The sequence below is a fragment of the Apostichopus japonicus genome, chromosome 7, assembly GCF_037975245.1.
Source record: "Apostichopus japonicus isolate 1M-3 chromosome 7, ASM3797524v1, whole genome shotgun sequence".
Taxonomy (NCBI): domain Eukaryota; kingdom Metazoa; phylum Echinodermata; class Holothuroidea; order Aspidochirotida; family Stichopodidae; genus Apostichopus; species Apostichopus japonicus.
In genome coordinates, this window is record NC_092567.1 from 457,081 (window position 1) to 475,265 (window position 18,185).

Genomic DNA, 18,185 nt, shown 5'->3' on the forward strand with positions numbered 1-18,185 from the left:
CGCACAGAAAACAGACAGGTTAATGAGCACGGTGAACACAATTATAATAGATGAAAGGGGATTATAAGTAGACAATGGATGGTGAGAAGAAAGCAACAGGGAAAGAGGAGAGGTAGGAGATAAACAGTGGAGGGACAAAGAGAGTTTGTTGATAAAGAGTGCAAGGAACCCATTAGTTTTGGTGTCACTTCATCATTGAGGTCAACAGAGGCAGGATGCTGAGAAATTGTAAACACGATAATTGTGAAACACAAATTATCTTCATTCTCGGTCTGATGCATCACTTATAGCGTGCACGTAACTAACTGTTTTAGTACCATTCACGGACATTTGATTAGATTGAAGGGTAGACAACCAAATAATACAAACTTAGGTTACTACCAATAGAGAGTGCAAGGAACCTACCGAATATGGCATTGCTTCAATTGTATTCGAAGTGATCACATTCAAAATCTGAAAAATGTTGTGGACACGATAAACGAGACAAGTGCCTACAGGCGCGAAGAGTGTGCCTATGGAGTTGAGCGAAGCCTTACATTTATAGTTCTGTTTCATGATCATGCTTATGACAGAGATCAGGAAGCCAAGAATTATTCACTTCTCAACATTATATCCTCACAAAGGGGGTGTTATATTTTCTCATCTCCACCGCTGGCAATTGTTTGTGTTAGCGCGATAACTCTCCAATGCAATGTCGTATGGATTTGAAACTCTGCACACAATGTGCCCATGATAACAATCTCTAATGAGCAGGGGCTGCGGCTATCTTGGAATTGTAACGTCTTTTTCTTCATCACGTTTTTGCACATTTCGAGACATTCCAAGTCATTTGGAGCGAATTTTCGTTTTTGCCAATCACGAGCTCGCGGGCAACAATTTTTGACGAAGTTTTTTGAACGCATATTTGCACAGCTCAGGGTATTTGGAGTCAATTCTTCATTTTCGCCCATCACCACCTTGAGTGTCGCCCTTCTGCAATTTGTCGTTTTGGCCCATCATGTCCTCGGACAACACCCGTTTGCGATATTTTTTCCCCAATTTTTATCTGATATTTGCTCATTTCGGAGTATTTCAAGTCATTTGAAATCCACTTTTCGTTTTCACCCGTCACGACCTGGGGCGATACCTTTTGGGGGATTTTTGGTCTGTATTGCCCGTTTATTGACCTTTCACCTTTTCCCTCTGGAGGTCAAAGTTGTACTCCAGTCTGCGCTCCATCATATTCAAGTTTCACCAAGATCAATCAACAAACCAACGTTCCATGGACGGACGGACGGACGGACGGATGGACAGATAGCTCGATGGACAGGGGATGTGGTGGATTAGAATAACTCAACTAGCTATTGCTGGATTGGGCTAAACAAGGCAATCCGCCCCAAGAGTCTCGCCTGGTTGAGTGATCAGTGTTTTTTTCCATCGGGACCCCACGTGGACCATAACCACCAATTTCATGGGAATCCAACAAATAATTGAAATTTGCATAATTTATACAAATTAGCCTAATCAGTTAGCATATTTTGGAAGACCAGAATGACCAGTACCTAACCTGAAATCCCTGTATGTATCATGATCATCCACTCGATTTTGATTTGAGATATACTTGTAATGAGCTTTGATGATAATTAACATGATTTGACCTCAAATGACCTCTGGTGACCTCAAATTGACCTTCCAAATTAGAAATTTTCGGGGTCGAATGCCAAGCACATCCACCAACTTTCGTAAATCCAACAAAGTTTCAGAAATCGCATGAAGTATTCAAATTAGACTACTTAATTAGCATATACTGTGCCAAAAATCTTATCAGTTCGTGCACACTTGCCCATTGTCACATAGGCTGAACTGCATGACCACAGCATCTAGGGTTCATGAGATATCCTGTACACGAGCTTTCAAACCGATTTTTAATTATTATGAAAATTAGCCAACTTAAGTATCGTATTTCAAGGTGAAAATCAAATGGTTCCGAAACGACTTGATCTGCACCTGCTCACAAAATGTCAGCATGGAGGTATTCTCGGTTCACGAGATATCGCGGACAGACACACACATGACAAACTGACCACTATGTCTCTCCTTGAACAAAGTTCCGGCGAGACAAACACAACTTTGTTATGTATGGGACACCCTATGCTAGGATCTCACCTAAATGTCATATTTATACAGGTAATGCCCAACTTTTCATCCCAGAATATTCAGATGGTAAAGTGTTCATGTCGAAATATGAATGAAATATCAACTCTGCCTTGGTGAATTAGTATATGACTTAATATCCCATGAGTAACGCTGTACTTAACATTGATGCAAATTAGGGCCTTTGAAATATTGCATAAATATGCATAGCAAAATCACTCCTCTTGTAGGTATCAAAACTTCAATCCGTTGAGCTACATAATGACATCAAACATTCTGTTATTGAATCCAGATTCAGAGAAAGTCAGTAATTGAAACAGTTCTGATTAACATCTTGTAGTAGAAGCAGCAGCTTGACCGATTGAACAAAATGGCAAAAATGCCCCCTAGATTACCTTTGAAGCAGCCTAACTGAACAAAAGCAAAACGATAATTTCAGGTTGATGACCCCTACATGACCTTGAAACTGACTCCCTTCGCAAGCCACGTAGACCATTGGTCATTGATAATACTGACCCAAAATCATGATGATTCAATCGATTATGTAGGAAAAGAAGCGGTTTGATCCTTCAAACAAAATGGCAGCGCAATGACATTCGACCCCACATTCCTGAGCACCCTATATGTAGCATTGGTCAAGGACCATACTGACCAACTTTCATGATCCTCCAATCTACTCTGTAGGAAGAGAGGCAGCTTGACCGTTCGAACAAAAGAGCCAACAATGACCCATAGATGACATTTGACCTCAAATTCCTGAACACCCCATATGTACCATTGGTCAATAACAGTACTGACCACCGTCCATGATCATCTGATATTCTGTTGGGGAAGAAGCCGCTTGACCATTCGAATGATATGGCAAAAAATGACCCCAAGATGACGTTTGACCTCAAATTTCTGAACTACCCATATGTACCAATGGTCAATGATAATACTGACCAACCTCTATGCTCAGACGATATACTCTGTAGGAGGAGAAGCAGATCGACCGTTCAAATAAAATAGCCAAAATTGACCTGTTGATGACTTTTGACCTCAAATTCCTGAACACCCCATATGTACCATAGGTCAATGATTATACGGACCAGCCTTCATGATCATCCGATATATTCTGCAAGAGAAGAAGCAGTTTGACCGTTCAGACAGAAAGGCCTTAATTCACCCCGAGATGACCTTTGACCTCAAATTTCTGAACACCCCATATGTACTATGGTCAATGGTAATACTGACCAACTTCCATGATTATCCAATACATTCTGTAGGAGTAGAAGCAATTTGACCGTTCGAACAGAATGGCCGAGAATGACCCCTAGGTGACCTTTGACCTCAAATTCTTGAACACCCCATATGTACCATCGGTCAATGATGATACTGACTAGCTTTAATTATCATCCGATGTATTCTGTAGGAGAAGAAGCAGTTTGACTTTTCGAACAAAAGGGCCAGGAATGGCCCCTAGATGACCTTTGACCTCAAATTCCTGAACACCCCATATGAAGCATTGGTCAATGACCTCGGTTTGTTAGATATCGTGCTAACGGGCAAGGGGGACACACACACACACCCACACGAAGATTATCAGTAACACTTTGGAAAAGGAAAATCTAACAAACCTGATCTTCGAAAACGCAACTTCTTTTAACTGCAATATGAGTCACTGCGGCGAGCTGGTCCCAATTTCGTCGGAGACACTTACACGACGATAGGGTCAGTGCGATAAATGCGAGGGTAATTCCTAATCGAATCAGGTCAATTATCAGAAAATGAGTGGTGATCAAGTGATGGGCATCCGTCGAAAAGGTTAACCGTCTGGAAAAGTCCACAAAAGAAGCAGCAGGGTGACTTATTGTACATGTTTCCAGTTATCATCATTCCTCAGGATGCTTGCATGTTAAAGCTTACTAAATAAACTACCGATGGTGCAAAACTCGGGAGGATTGCAGGTGATTACGGCATCTAAGCAATTCGTTGCAGGTATCGTATGGTGGGTACGTAGCCCAAATTCATATAGTATGCAGTAAGCCATAGGTCTGTCGTTCCATTTCACACAAATACATCATAGAAAGCAAGTTTTCATTTCAAATCATTACACTTAAGTGACTGCAATCTGCCAGACAAAATATAGACGTGTATGCATTAGTTGCGAATGAAAAGTTTTGACTTCTATTCTTGTCCGATAAAAGAGCACGACAAGCTACGAATCGGTACTTTGAAAACTATCACACGATTGTTTATATTGAGCTCCTTTCACCTATTCTGGTTTGGTATTACCAAAGGCAGTGAAAGTATCTAGAATTTTGAATTGAATAAAACAGTTTAAAACAAGTAGTGGTTGTGAGTCGGTCAGTCAGTGGATGACACTCAAAGAAAGGTCTACTATAGCGCCATCCCATGATCCTTCACTCTGTGACTAACCCTCCATTTTATATCAGAACGCGTCCTTAGTTACATATACAGCAAGCATTGCCGTATGTATAAAACCAAAATAAAGCCAATCCTCAGCTACGGGAGCATCTCCCTGCTTACCATCTCTAATTTCAACAAACAAGTTTTAAACAGAATCCATACAACAGCCTATCGCTTTGCACTAAAAAATCCCTTCTTATATCGAAACCTCGCATGTTCTTCATGCGGGCAACACAAATCCTATTTTTAAACTTCTTGAAGAATATAACATTAACCTATACAAAAACAACCTCGAGAAAGACCCATTAATTAAAGATCTCCTGAAAAACCAAGTCGTAACCACACACTTTCCAAATAAACGAAACCAATCTGTCTTCTCATTCCTTAGTACTTAAGAACTTAAATCCCATTCAATAGAAATCTCTCCCTCACTGGCTCTTTGTCTCATTTGTCCCCTGACTTTGGGTTCTTTCCTCCATTCACCCATGGCTTTCTATTCAATGCTATTGTAACGATACTTCACTTATCAACCATTCCCTGGCTCAACAAAGACAACTGATCCTCAAAAAAACAACGTTGTCTTTTCTTTTATACCAAATCTATTATCCCCCGCAGGACCTCTCGCGATCTCTTTCAGGGGTTAAACTTCTTTATTACTTACTTTGCTCTTGGAACCCAACGAGACAACAGGCTACCAGCGAGCTCGATCAGGGGTTAAACTTTTTTTATTACTTGGAAAGGATTGCAGTGTATCACCGGGATATATTTCTTCCGTCCGCCGTTTTAGGCTGGAATCTAATTTTGTTACTGGTAAGTGAAGCTTGTTTTCAATTTCATTGTTAAGAAGCCATTTCCAACCCGTAGAAGGGGCTTGCCAATATGGCAACCCCTAACCCACCAGAAACCTTAGAAATAGAAAACTTAGACCTCTCTACCCTCGACCTAGACATTAACAATTGGATTCTAGTCCATAACATCATGGAACGGCAACGCCCAAACTCCGTAGAAACTAACCCGTCACCAAGCACCAAACAGCCACTAACAAGACCTCCCAAGCAATTATAGTTTCTGGAATACTACCTGAAATCTCAAACAATCCGATCAAACTCGCAAAGTTAATCAATGAAGAAAAATCAAGTACACTTATAATAAACAAAAACCGTCTGCGAAGCAATGATATAATTATCACCCCCATGATCCTAAGTCTTCAAACATCCTCCTACAACCAGTGACACAACATTCTAAACTAGGAAATCCCAAGCCAAGAATCCCTCAAAATATCAGACGAAAGAACTTCTCAGTGGTAGCATGCGGTATCAACCCAAAAGTAGAAAGTAAAGACAGAGCAACAACTGAAAGACCAAGAATACTCTCCAATAATTGTGAAAAGACTTATCAGTCGTGCTACCAACAACCCTACATGGAAACTCAAAATAACATTCAATGACCAAGAATCCCAAAATTCCCTCTTAAGTAATGGCCTTTACCTGGGTTACTCAAAACACAAAACTGAAGAATATCAAGAACCACCCCAAGTCAACCAATGTTTCAAATGCCAAATTTTCGGACATACCCACCATACATTTATATTTTTAATCTAAAGAAGATTAGGAAACATATGTCTTCTACAACTTTGAGCACATTGGTTCATTCATTTATTCATAGCCACTTGGATTATTGCAATAGTTTGCTCCATGGTATTCCAGGGTATCTGATTCAGAGACTGCAACGTCTGCAGAATAGCGCAGCCAGGCTTGTTGTAGACTGCTATGACATCAACACTCCATCGTTGAGTATCCTCCATTCTTTGCACTAGTTGCCTGTTGAATTCAGAATTAAGTTCAAAGTACTGCTCCTGGTGTATAAGTGCATTCATGGAATGGCACCCGCCTATTTGTCAGACGATCTGTCCTGACAGGTCAATACTCGTTATACCTTGCGTTCTAGCAATACACTCACTCTCACTGTTCCCAGAGCTAAACTGAAAAACTATGGCGACCGTGCCTTTCCATCAGCCGGGCCCAAGCTCTGGAATGGTCTGCCCATATCTGTGCGGAGTTCTCCCACTCTCAGTCAGTTCAAGTCTTGTTTGAAGACTCATTTTTTCAAGTTGGCGTTCTATTAGGGTTGTATAGCGCTATTGAATACTCCGTAGATTTTAGCGCTTTATAAGTTCAATTACTATTATTATTATTACATGTAAAAACGAAACTCGATGCCTAAGATGTGGTGAAAATCATCGAGTAAAAGACTGCCTGTCGAAACAAAAAAATACAAAATGTGCTAATTGGTTAGGATCCCATGCCGCCCTTTACAAAAGCTGCCCTAAATTTAAAGAAGCTAAATTTGAAGCAAATATCAACAACGAGAACAAAGAACATACGCCAATGTTACCAAAACTACCCCTAAAATTGAGGTAACAAACAAAATCTCAAAAGAAGAAAAGATTAACATATCAATGTTTGTAATCGAAATAATTCAATATACCCTTCAAAAGGCCAAAATAAACGTTAAAACTGACGACATAGCCAGTTACGCCACTGTGTTGGCACTTAAACACCTAAACATAAATGCCCATTAATCTGTTTTCATGGAACGTCTCTACCAACCTTCCATATTTAGCCCTCCTGAAGCCCATAAATGACAGGCTCACTCTCTCCTTCAGTGAAGTTCCTTCACCTAAATATCAACAGTATCCTTTCAAAATTAAGTCTCCTACTCAATCTTATAACCATCCACTCCTCGGATATCATCTCATTAAACGAAACTAAGCTAAATACAAATTCCCATCTAAACATTCCTGGTTACCAAATTTTCAGAAAGGATGTCTCTAGTTCTAAAGGAGGGGTACTGATTGCAGTTAAAAAAAATCTCAAAACTACTCTTCTCTCAAACCCAACCCAACCTAACAACCAGTCAATTGAAATTATAATCGAAAGAAATAACTGACCTCTCCACATTATTAGCTACTACAGTCCCCCACGTGAACCGATTTCCCCCGCTGTAATACAAAAGTGTTCTAACAAAAATACCATTCTCTAAGGAGATCTAAATGCCCACAACATTATTTTGGTAGCTCCAAAACTTCCGAAAAAGGTAAATCCCTCCTTGAAATCTGCGATAACCATAATCTAACAATAATCAACCAAACTACCAAACCAGATTAAACCAAATAAACAACAGTACAGAGCTACTCGACCACGCTATAACCTCAAATTATCTCGCAACTAAAACTCATTCAGTACAAATCTTAGAAGATGACTTAATCAGCGACCATTTTCCACTTCTTTTTGAATTAGACATAAACCTAAACCGTCAACAAAACAAAGAATTGACTTTTAATTATAGTAAAACAGATTGGATATCCTCTAAAATGGAACTCCTAGCAAACAACACCATCCCCGAATTCAATAATAAAAACAACCAGCTAAATTACATTGATAATTACTGTGATAATATTGCCCATCATATCTTCAATACTTTCAAAAAAACATTGTCCCTTATAAACAAAACAAAACAGAAAACGAAAGCTCAATAAGGAGACGCTTACACTTATCAAATACAGACGCCGCCTTCGTAGAATCCACATATTCTCTCGAGATCCTACTCACAAAACCCAAATTAACCAGCTGAAAAAAAACAACAACAAATAAACAGACAAACATTGGCAGACGAAAAAACATCGTCTTAAAAATGAATGCCATTCAATATTAACGATAAAAACCCAAAACCTTTTGACAAAAAAAAATAAAAAACATCATTAACCCCATTTCCAGTCCAAATACCGGTAATATAGACCAAGGCCTTAAAAATAACGTAGGAAATTTGGTCACGAACATTCAAGACCAAATCAAACTTTTTGAATTATACATTAAAGATATCTTTATTATCTCCTATGTTAATAATTTCAAATAATGCCGACAATTTTATCCCTAATCCATCAGGATTTCTAAACGAAAACATCCCTCTACATAAAGAAATCGGTAGACACGAATGGCACAATGCCACCAAAAAATGTTGAAATACCTCCTCTCCTGGTCTCGACAACATAAATTATCAAATGCTTAAAAACACCCCTCCTGTTTTCATTAGATCCCATAGTATTAGATATTATAAGATTGGGTTTATTCCCAAGTCCATTGAAATCCGCAAAAATGATTTTACTCCCTAAACCTAACAAAGATCGTACCAAACCTCAAAACTACCGACCAATTAGTCTCCTTCCAGCTTTAGGTAAGATCTTCGAGAGAATTATCGACAACCGCACCAGAGCCCACTTAGATCAAAACAATTTCTTTTCCCCGTTTCAATCAGGCTTTCGCCAACACAAATCCACTATAAACCAAACTTTCCGCCTCTCCGAAGAAATACGCCTCGGCTTTGTTAAAAACCATTACACTACTGCTCTTTTTCTTGATGCCGAAAAGGCATTTGATAAAGCATGGCATAACGGAATCAGAATTAAACTCCTTAATTTCAATCTCCCCTCCAATTACATCAGACTTTTTCCTCTTTTCTTATTGACCGCAAAGTAAAAATCTGTTACAAAAACCACTACTCAAATTATATCGGCCTCCATGCTGGCACTCCGCTGTTCTCAGCCCTCTCCTCTACACCCTATTTGTTAATGACCTAAACATCCCCCCTCTAACTAGGTGCAACTATAGTCAATACGCCGATGACATCGCTATTTGGAGCACTAGTAAAAATATTCAATTGACGGAAGTTAATATCATGAAACAATTTCACATCTCGAAAACTGGTGCTCGAATTGGAGAATAAATATGAATCCTTCAACATCTAAGCTAGTCAACTTTTCCTTTAAAAAAATCAAAACGATATCATATTTCTAAATCAATCTTTTTAACACTCCAATCACTACCTCTCCTAGTGCAACTTTCCTTGGCATAACTTTTGATAACAAACTTACGTTTAAACTCCATTGTGCTAGAACTGCAGGACGCTGTTGGTCTCAACTTAAATTCCTTCAGATCCTCTCACACAAATATAACTTCCCTCCAAATACTATTATCCGTATCTATAAACCCAAAATAAAGCCAATCCTCAGCTACGGGAGCATCTCCCTGCTTACCATCTCTAATTCCAACAAACAAGTTTTAAACAGAATCCATACAAAAGCTTATCGCTTTGCACTAAAAATCCCTTCTTATATCGGAACCTCGCATGTTCTTCATGCGGGAAACAAAAGCCTTATTTTTTAACTTCTTGAAGAATATAACATTAACCTATACCAAAATAACCTCGATATAGACCCATTAATTAAAGATCTCCTCCTGAAATACCAAGTCGTTACCACACACTTTCCAAATAAACGAAACCAATCTGTCTTCTCATTCCTCAGTACCTAAGGACTTAAATCCCATTTATTAGAAATCTCTCCCTCGCTGGCTCTTTGTCCCCTGACTTCGGGTTCTTTCCTTCATTCACACATGGCTTTCTATTCAATGCTATTGTAACGATACTTCACTTATCAACCATTCCTTGGCTCAACAAAGACAACTGATCCTCAAAAAAAGCGTTGTCTTTTCCTTGATAACCATATCTATTATCCCATGCAGGACCTCTCGCGAGGCCGATCAGGGGTTAAACTTCTTTATTACTTACTTTGCTTTTGGAACCCAACGAGACAACAGCCTACTTATCATTTTTCCAGCCATCTTATCCAGTCATCTTATCATCTTTCCAGTCATCTTAACATCCTGCCTCATTATCTTGGAATTTACATTTCACTTTTGTCATTCTGTTCAGGATTTTGGGGTGAGAGTTTTTGAAAGCCACTGGCATCTTTTCTCTCTCCACAAAAGTCAGGAACACTTCAAAAATGGATCAGGTAATTCCAAACAGCGAGGGACTAATACTAGAATTCTTCACAGTTACCAACAAGAGAAAGAGGAACCAGAGCCACACCCCATCATCAATCCAGAGAAACTGAGGAACATCGGAGAAACTAGCCCAGCAAACAACAAAAAATAGAAAACACCAGCTAAAGCCTACGCATCCAGAGCACAGCACCCAGTCATCCTCAGAACGTATCAACATCGCACACACAGTTACCGACCGCCAGACGTTACATCGAAGCCAGCTTCTCAACCGCTACAGTCACATCAACCCCCAATATCGAGAAACAACAACATCATCATAGCAGCAACCAACTTCGGTACCCGGAGGACACTACTAACACAACCATGGCCAGTCATCAAAGGCAAACAACCGATCGCCAGCCTCCCAGCCGCAATCCGCCCACCAAAGATTGAAGGAATCATCACCAGAATACACCCAAACATCGCAGAAAAAGACATCATCGAAGCGTCAAAAACCAACAAAGTCAACGCAGCTAGTCACTATTTTATCAAGGGAACCACCACTCCGATCTGGAAAGTTGCCTTGACGTTTCCAAACTGAGAAGATCTCAACAAGCAGTGGCGAAAGGAATTACCATCCACAGAAAACACCACTTCATAGAGAATGTCAGAAAACCAAGAGAGATCATCCAGTGTCACAACTGTCAACTATTTGGTCACTTAGCAGCAGAGTGCACTCACTGAAAACCATGCATCAGATGTGCAGGTAAACATAGTCTTGCTGTATGCACCAAGCCTAGAGATTAACCAGAATGCGCCAACTGTCACAGAGGGCACATAGCCAGCTACAGAGGATGTTCCAAATACATCAGGGAACTGACCAAACAGAAATCCACCCTCCATCAGACAACAACACCAGGCGCCAGCCAATGATCGTCAACCAATACCAGCCAATGATCCTCCAACCAGCATCGCCACACAGTCCCAGATAACAAAACTACGGGAGGAGCTCTAGAAACAAACAAAAAAGGAGCTACAGGAAGCACACATGCAACAACCACTAGAAGTCCAAAAGAAAACGGCTGAAGCCAAGCCATGTTCCAACAACTACTCCAAAACACAACAGAACAACTCAACGACATGAAAGGAAACCTCGCCATCATAATTGCCGACATCAAGTACTCCCATCCTTTCCAGTGACAACAACATCATCACCACCATCTCCACCAAACTGAAAAAACAAATGGGTCTGAACCTAGAAGACAGCCACTTGCAGATAGCCCTTAGACGCCGCTCCCTAGAAACTCTACCACCCACCATCTTGAGGAAGCAGAAGAAGCTGAAATAAATGGCCCAACAACTCAGAATAATGCAGTTCAACGCCAACTCCATCAACAATAAACTGCAAGAACTACAGGACTACATGAACAACACGAATATCAACATAGCATGCTTCAACCAAATTCGTCACAGCCACCAACCATATTTCCCGACTTCAACATCATTGCCAGTCATCACAACGATACCAGAGGAATTATCATCTCGGTCAGAAGGAAACACCATTTTCTCCGAGGTCAGCACAAATCAACTAATCAATAGCCACAATCAACAGGGTGGAGAAGCCGCAGCCATCAACATCACCTTCAACAAAGGGAAGCGGGTCATGGTGATATGTATCTACTGCAGACCTTCCAAGGCCTCCCCAAACCAATTGCTCAACGACATCACCAAAACCACAAAGCACATCATCATCACCGGCGACCTCAACGCCAAATACACAACCCCGAGATGCCGCTCCACCAACCCAGCAGGAAGTCAACTGATCAAACTACTTACACCCAGCAACTTCATATGCCTCAACACCGGCGAACCAATAATATACCCATTCAACGGCCACGGGAATACCAAACAACTGGATTATTTTCTCATCTCGGCCAACATCTACCAAGTAGTCGATTCTCTCAACACCGGTAAAGACCTTTGGATCGGACCACATTCCAGTCATTCTCCAACTGAACAACACAACTAAGAAGACCTTCCTACAGCACAGACCAAACTACAAAGAAGCAAATTGGTTCCTTACAATATATATATACTTCTATACCAATATCAAGCCCTACGCTGATATCATGTGCGCATTCTGGTAAGACGGGTTGTCACGGTTGAATTAGTGATATCAGCATATGATTTGGTGAGATCAGCAAACGACTTGGTGATATCAACAAAAGCATGCATTATTGATATGTACGGTTCATTTTCTGATATCATTAAATCAATTACTAATTTTTTTTAAGATGGCGGCGTTTGAGTCAGAGTCAGCGTTACCGAAAATCTTGAATTGTTTGAAGAATTTACGTTTCTACATTTACGGGGGAGAATTTAATTACAATAAAATATGTAACAACTGGTAGGGGATTCTGGAAATTTAATAATTCACTTTTGAAAGATGATTGTTATGGGAGGATGATAAAGCAGGTTTTAGAAGATACCATAACTGATTATGTGTGTTCTCCTTACGCGCGTTAGAATGTTAGTACACTTCAAAGAGAACATATTCAGTTTGAGAAAAATGATCAGTTTCTTTTTGAAACCCTGCTCATGAATATTCGGGGGGGGGAAACTATTTCGTATTCCTCTTTTATCGGTAAGACTCAGAATAAGATAGAATTGTTTCTTTTAGGTGAAATTTAGGGTTTAGAGGGGTACGAAGCAGAAAGTTTATTGTTAGGTGATTACATTGACACGTTAGAGGGTGAACTTGAAATTATTAGAGAAACGCGACTAAATGGTAATATGATTAGATCTCGAGCACAATGGATTGAAGAAGGAGAGAAACCGTCCAAGAAATCTCAACCTAGAAAAAAAGGAATTGCCTAAATAAGTTGATAAGCCATCTCACTAACGGTGATAATACAGATATGTTTGACCAGAAGAGAATTCATTGCGAGGTGTATGAGTTTTATAAATCACTATATAGCTCAAATGAGGCTGGTTTAAATGATATTGATATCAAAGGAGAACTTTCTCATCTCGTAAGAAGTTTACCTGACCATGAGGAATCTGGTTTATAGGGCCCTTTGTGTTATGATGGGGTTTGTAACGGTCTAAGGAGCATGAAAAATAACAAATCCCCAGGAACGTATGGTTTGACTTAAGTTTTTCTGGAATGAATTGGGTTGGTTTTTAGTTCGTTCCTTAAATTGTGCTTATGAAAATGGTCAGATGTCTGTTACTCAGAGACAAGGTAATATTACTTTAATTCCGAAGGGGGATAAACCTAGGAATTTCTTTAAAAATGGAGACCAATCTCCCTTCTTAATATTACATTTGAAATTGCAAGTTTGTGTATTGCTAATCGTTTTAAGAATGTGCTACCTCGTTTGATTTCTTTTGATCGGCAATTGCATTCGTGTTACTAATACGATATTATCATGTATTATTTGCAGGAAAATAAGTCTCCGGGATTGATTTTTGCTATATTAATTGACTTTGAGAAGGCTTTTGATTCAGTATCCATGTCTTTTATAAGGAAGGTTTTGAACCTTTTCAACTTTGGATCTTCGATTTTGCGATGATTTGACTCTTTTTATAACAATGCTTTGTCCTCTGTGCTCGTTAATGGGTTTTCCTTCTTTGATCTTTCCCTTTCAAAGGGGTTGTAGACAGGATCCACTGTCTCCATATTGAGTTATTTCGTTACTGCCTGTTAATAATGATATGTCCATTAGAGATAATACTATGGGAGGGCGAGAATATAAAATGACACAGTATGCAGATGATACGACATTTTCCATTGAGGCAAGCGAGAGGTCGTTCCTTAATTTATTAAGTCAAATTAATATTTACTACAATTTCTGGTTTAAAGATGAACTTTCCTTGTAGGGATTGGTACTCTTTGTTGATCCACAATACCTTTCCATGGTTTCAGTGATACAATCAATTGGGAACTTAATGAGGATTTCAAACTGCTTGATATAATTTTTAATAGAAAACCTTTCTAGTATGGTACATAACAATTATGATATTGCAATGGTTAAGTTAAAACATTTGACAAACGTTTGGTTAAGACGTAACCTTATTGTTTTAGGGAGGATTACCATATTAAAATCGTTAATTCTTCCTTTGTTTAATTATTACCTGCTACCTCTTCCCTCACCAGAACAAAGTTTTATTAGAAAGATGGATTCTTTGTGTTTTAAATTTATTTTTATTAGCTTCTTTTAATCCTCCCTCTGACAACTTCGGTAATCAAAACATTTAATAATAAATGAACTTATAAAGCGCTAAAATCTACGAAGTATTCAATAGCGCTGTACAACCCTAATAGAAAGCCAACTTAAAAAAATGAGTCTTCAAGCAAGACTTGAACTGAATGAGAGTGGGAGAACTCCGCACAGATATGGGCAGACCATTCCAGAGCTTGGGCCCGGCTGATGTAAAGGCACGGTCGCCATAGGTTTTCAGTTTAGTTCTGAAACATTTGGAACAATCATCATATTCGCATCAATAACAAGATTTTCTTCGATGATTTCATGTACAAAAAGGGTGTGAAAGTTGTTTCGGATTTTATTGACTTTAACAATAAGGCCCTAAGTTACCACACTTTCAAAGAAAAGTTCCAGCTGGCTCAAGTTCCCGTAACTGTTTACTGGGGACTGATTCGCAGTATCCCTCTTCAGTGCAAGCAGAGTGGGTGCAGACATTACTAATTTGAATATTGATTTGTTTGATAACATATTGCATTATACAGGTTCTGTTTCTCAGTATCTTTATCGTAATTTCCACATGGCTAAAATCGCTGTGGAGCCAACTGCTATGGCCAAATGGAAAGCAGAGTTTAGGGGTTTCACTTGTCACGGTTTGAGTAACAGTTTCAGTATGCCCTGCATGGCACTCTACTCTATTTCTGAGACGAGACTCTCCTACTTTCAATTTCGTTTCTTACATATAATTCTTCCAACCAACAGACTCCTTAACCTCATGGGTATCTCTGACAACACGTTATGTTCATGCTGTAAAATTGAAATTGAAACCATACATCACCTTTTCTGGGAATTTCACAGCACTTCTTCTTTATAGTTGAAGTGATCAGTAAGGTTATTGTATAAATATTCACTTCACAAAAGAGGATTTTTTCTTTGGGTTTTTATTAAAGAAACGTCATCCTTATAGTTTTCTCATTCTTCATCTTAAGTTCTATATTTTCAATACCAAGCTTCAAAACAAGACCTTAAGTTGTAATGAATTTATTCATAAGTTCACGTTTGCATTAAAGGTGGAGAACTATATTTTTCGACATAACAAAAAGAATAATAAGAACAAAATTAATTTCTAGGAACTTCGAAGGATGCTTTCTCCTCATTAATAAATATCTCAAATATTTAATATTTCGCAATTTCTGCATCCTCTATTCCTATATTTTGCTGCAATTCGTTGTAATATTTTTGTAGTAATTCTGGGATTCTTGTATAGTGTTTCTATAAATTGTAGTACTTCTTCTTGTTGTTCTAATCATATTTATTTGTTTTCTATCAGCCACGTTGGTCGTTATTATACTGCATGGTAATGCTTAATTTCCCTGTTATTTAATTTTTGCTATTTTTGAATGGATACGTTATTTGTATATTAATGTATAGTTGAAATACACGGAGAAAAAAAGCCTGACCGTATTGGTAGAAAACAAATTGTTCGTAATTATTCAGATGGTGGGCTAAAAATAATCGATATTTCGACACATGTATTAGCTCTTAAAACAAAATGCGTGGCGGCATGTTCATTAAGGAATAGGAATGATAACTTTGCATATTTTTTATCTTCAAAGTTGCCATCTTTCAGTTGATGATTTCTTTACAAATTGGGATTTCTATGTTGAATTAATGCACAAAAAGGTGATTATTCTTTCTGGAAAGATGTGTTCCAGTCAGCCTTTTGTTTCTTTCGTAATTTAAGCTGTCCTGACTCATTAATCAATGATAATTTAATTCTTAGCCAGCCAATTTGGAACAATAGCTCTATTTTGGTTGATAATAAGCCTGTATGCTATCGCCACTGGATTTCGAAAGGAATTATTTTTTTAAGGATTTGATTAATGAGAAAGGTTCTTTCTATAAATTTGACCTCTTTGTTAAAGTTGTTTTCTGTTGCCTTTAACGTTCTTGAATATTACGGTATAATTGCTGCAATAGAATCCTCGTGGAACGATTTTTCTTAAATACCGATCATAAGTTTGATAATCCAGTAAATAATTTTGTTAATGTCACACTTTGTGACAGTAGCTTGTGCTGTTAGTCTGTCTATGACAACATGTTGAACTCGACAGGCATTAAACATAAATCTTATGCAAAATGGTGTGAGACCCTGAGTGTTTTAGAGGATTCTTGATCTTGCTCAGTTCCATTTCTTTGTACGAATGCCGTACAGCTAAGGTGGTTTCAATATAGAATACTTCACAGGATCATCCCTACTTATAAATACCTTCATATTATAAATGTCATAGATAATAGTCTTTGTACTTTTTGTGGCATTGACACGGAAACAATCCAACATATGTTTTATGATTGTAGTTTTGTTAGAATGATTTGGAAGTATTTACATAATCGGTTTGAAAACGCGGGAATTTAGATAGATTTGAAGAATACGTATATTGTTCTCTTTGGTGGGGATTTTTTTGTCCCGCGAGTTAAACTTAATAATAATAATAGTAAAGTGTCATCTTTTTCATTCAAAACTGATGAAGAAAATTCCATCAGTTCGTTTCTTACTAGATTATTTAAAATATTATTTAAACTTTTTAAGCAGAATATGAAAGTAAACATTTGGGAGAGATATTGTCAGCCGTTGTCAAATCTGTTAGGTTTTGAAATATAGTTTTTGGACATTATTATTATAGGAGTATCACAGTAATTTGACAATTGGGTTGAAGTACTTTTTTCCCCTTTCTTCGTGTTAAATAATTTAAGTTAATCTTGTATTTGTCTGTATGTATATGTCATGAGAAATAAAAGAAAAAAAAAAGGTTGAAAAATCAATTACTGATATCATCAATTGATTTGTTGATATCAGCAAATGAATTAGGGATATGTTGGAATTGTTGATATCAGCAAATAATTGCTGATATCAAAATTAATTGCTGATATCAGCAAGTTATTGTTAATATCATTAAGTGATTTGCTGATATCACCAATTCATTTGCTGATATCAGCAATTATTTGCTGATATCACCAAATAGTTGGTGATATCAGCAAATATTTGTTGATATCAGCAATTATTTGATGATATCATTAAATTATTTGATGATATCAACAAATAATTGTTGATTTTAGCAAATATCGAATAAAAAGTAAAACGGCTTGCCATACGGCCGTGTTGCCAAACGTTATCATGTATCCTAGCAAATCACAAAGTGATTTAGCAAATCTTCGAAGCTATTAAATGGTAACGAAATATATGGTTAGTCATTGAATCTCGTAATAATAACCGGTACGACTGGGAAACGTACTACTAGCAGAAGTTAGTCTTCCAGAATTCTATTCTAAATTGATGGGAAGTGCCGCACTTTGAATACATTATCCGCTTAAGTTAGCCATTGAAAGATTCTGTTGGTGGGTAAATTTTATTTTCCGTAACGTCCTCTTCCCAATAAGGCGTGGTCATATGTAGCATTCGCTCCAACGAGTCGACTCAATGTTTATCGATCACAAACGTGGGATGTGGACAGGCCTAACTATCTTCATCATCAGTTAGGGAGGGGATGTCTTACTCTTAGTTCCATACTAGGCCTAGGCCTATAGTATAACATACATTCCGCGTATAAGTATTGAC

General features: G+C 38.2%; 2 protein-coding genes across 4 annotated transcripts in view; one reads left to right on the forward strand and one right to left on the reverse strand.

Moving 5' to 3' along the window:
• LOC139970232 (histone H1.4-like) overlaps positions 1-9,810 on the reverse strand; it is a 61,741-nt gene extending 51,931 nt beyond the window's left edge. The window contains exon 1 of the mRNA XM_071975878.1: positions 9,473-9,810. Coding sequence (XP_071831979.1) covers positions 9,473-9,485 — 13 coding nt within the window. The 5' untranslated portion in view covers positions 9,486-9,810. The remainder of the gene's footprint in view (positions 1-9,472) is intronic.
• A 7,999-nt stretch (positions 9,811-17,809) lies between these two features.
• The window catches only part of LOC139970233 (oxysterol-binding protein-related protein 8-like), an 89,040-nt gene continuing 88,664 nt past the window's right edge, over positions 17,810-18,185 (forward strand). Inside the window, exon 1 of one of the 3 annotated variants that reach the window (XM_071975884.1) lies at positions 17,810-17,965. The gene's annotated coding sequence lies outside the window, so the exon portion shown is untranslated. The remainder of the gene's footprint in view (positions 17,966-18,185) is intronic. The other 2 variants (XM_071975881.1, XM_071975886.1) reach the window with 2 other exon arrangements.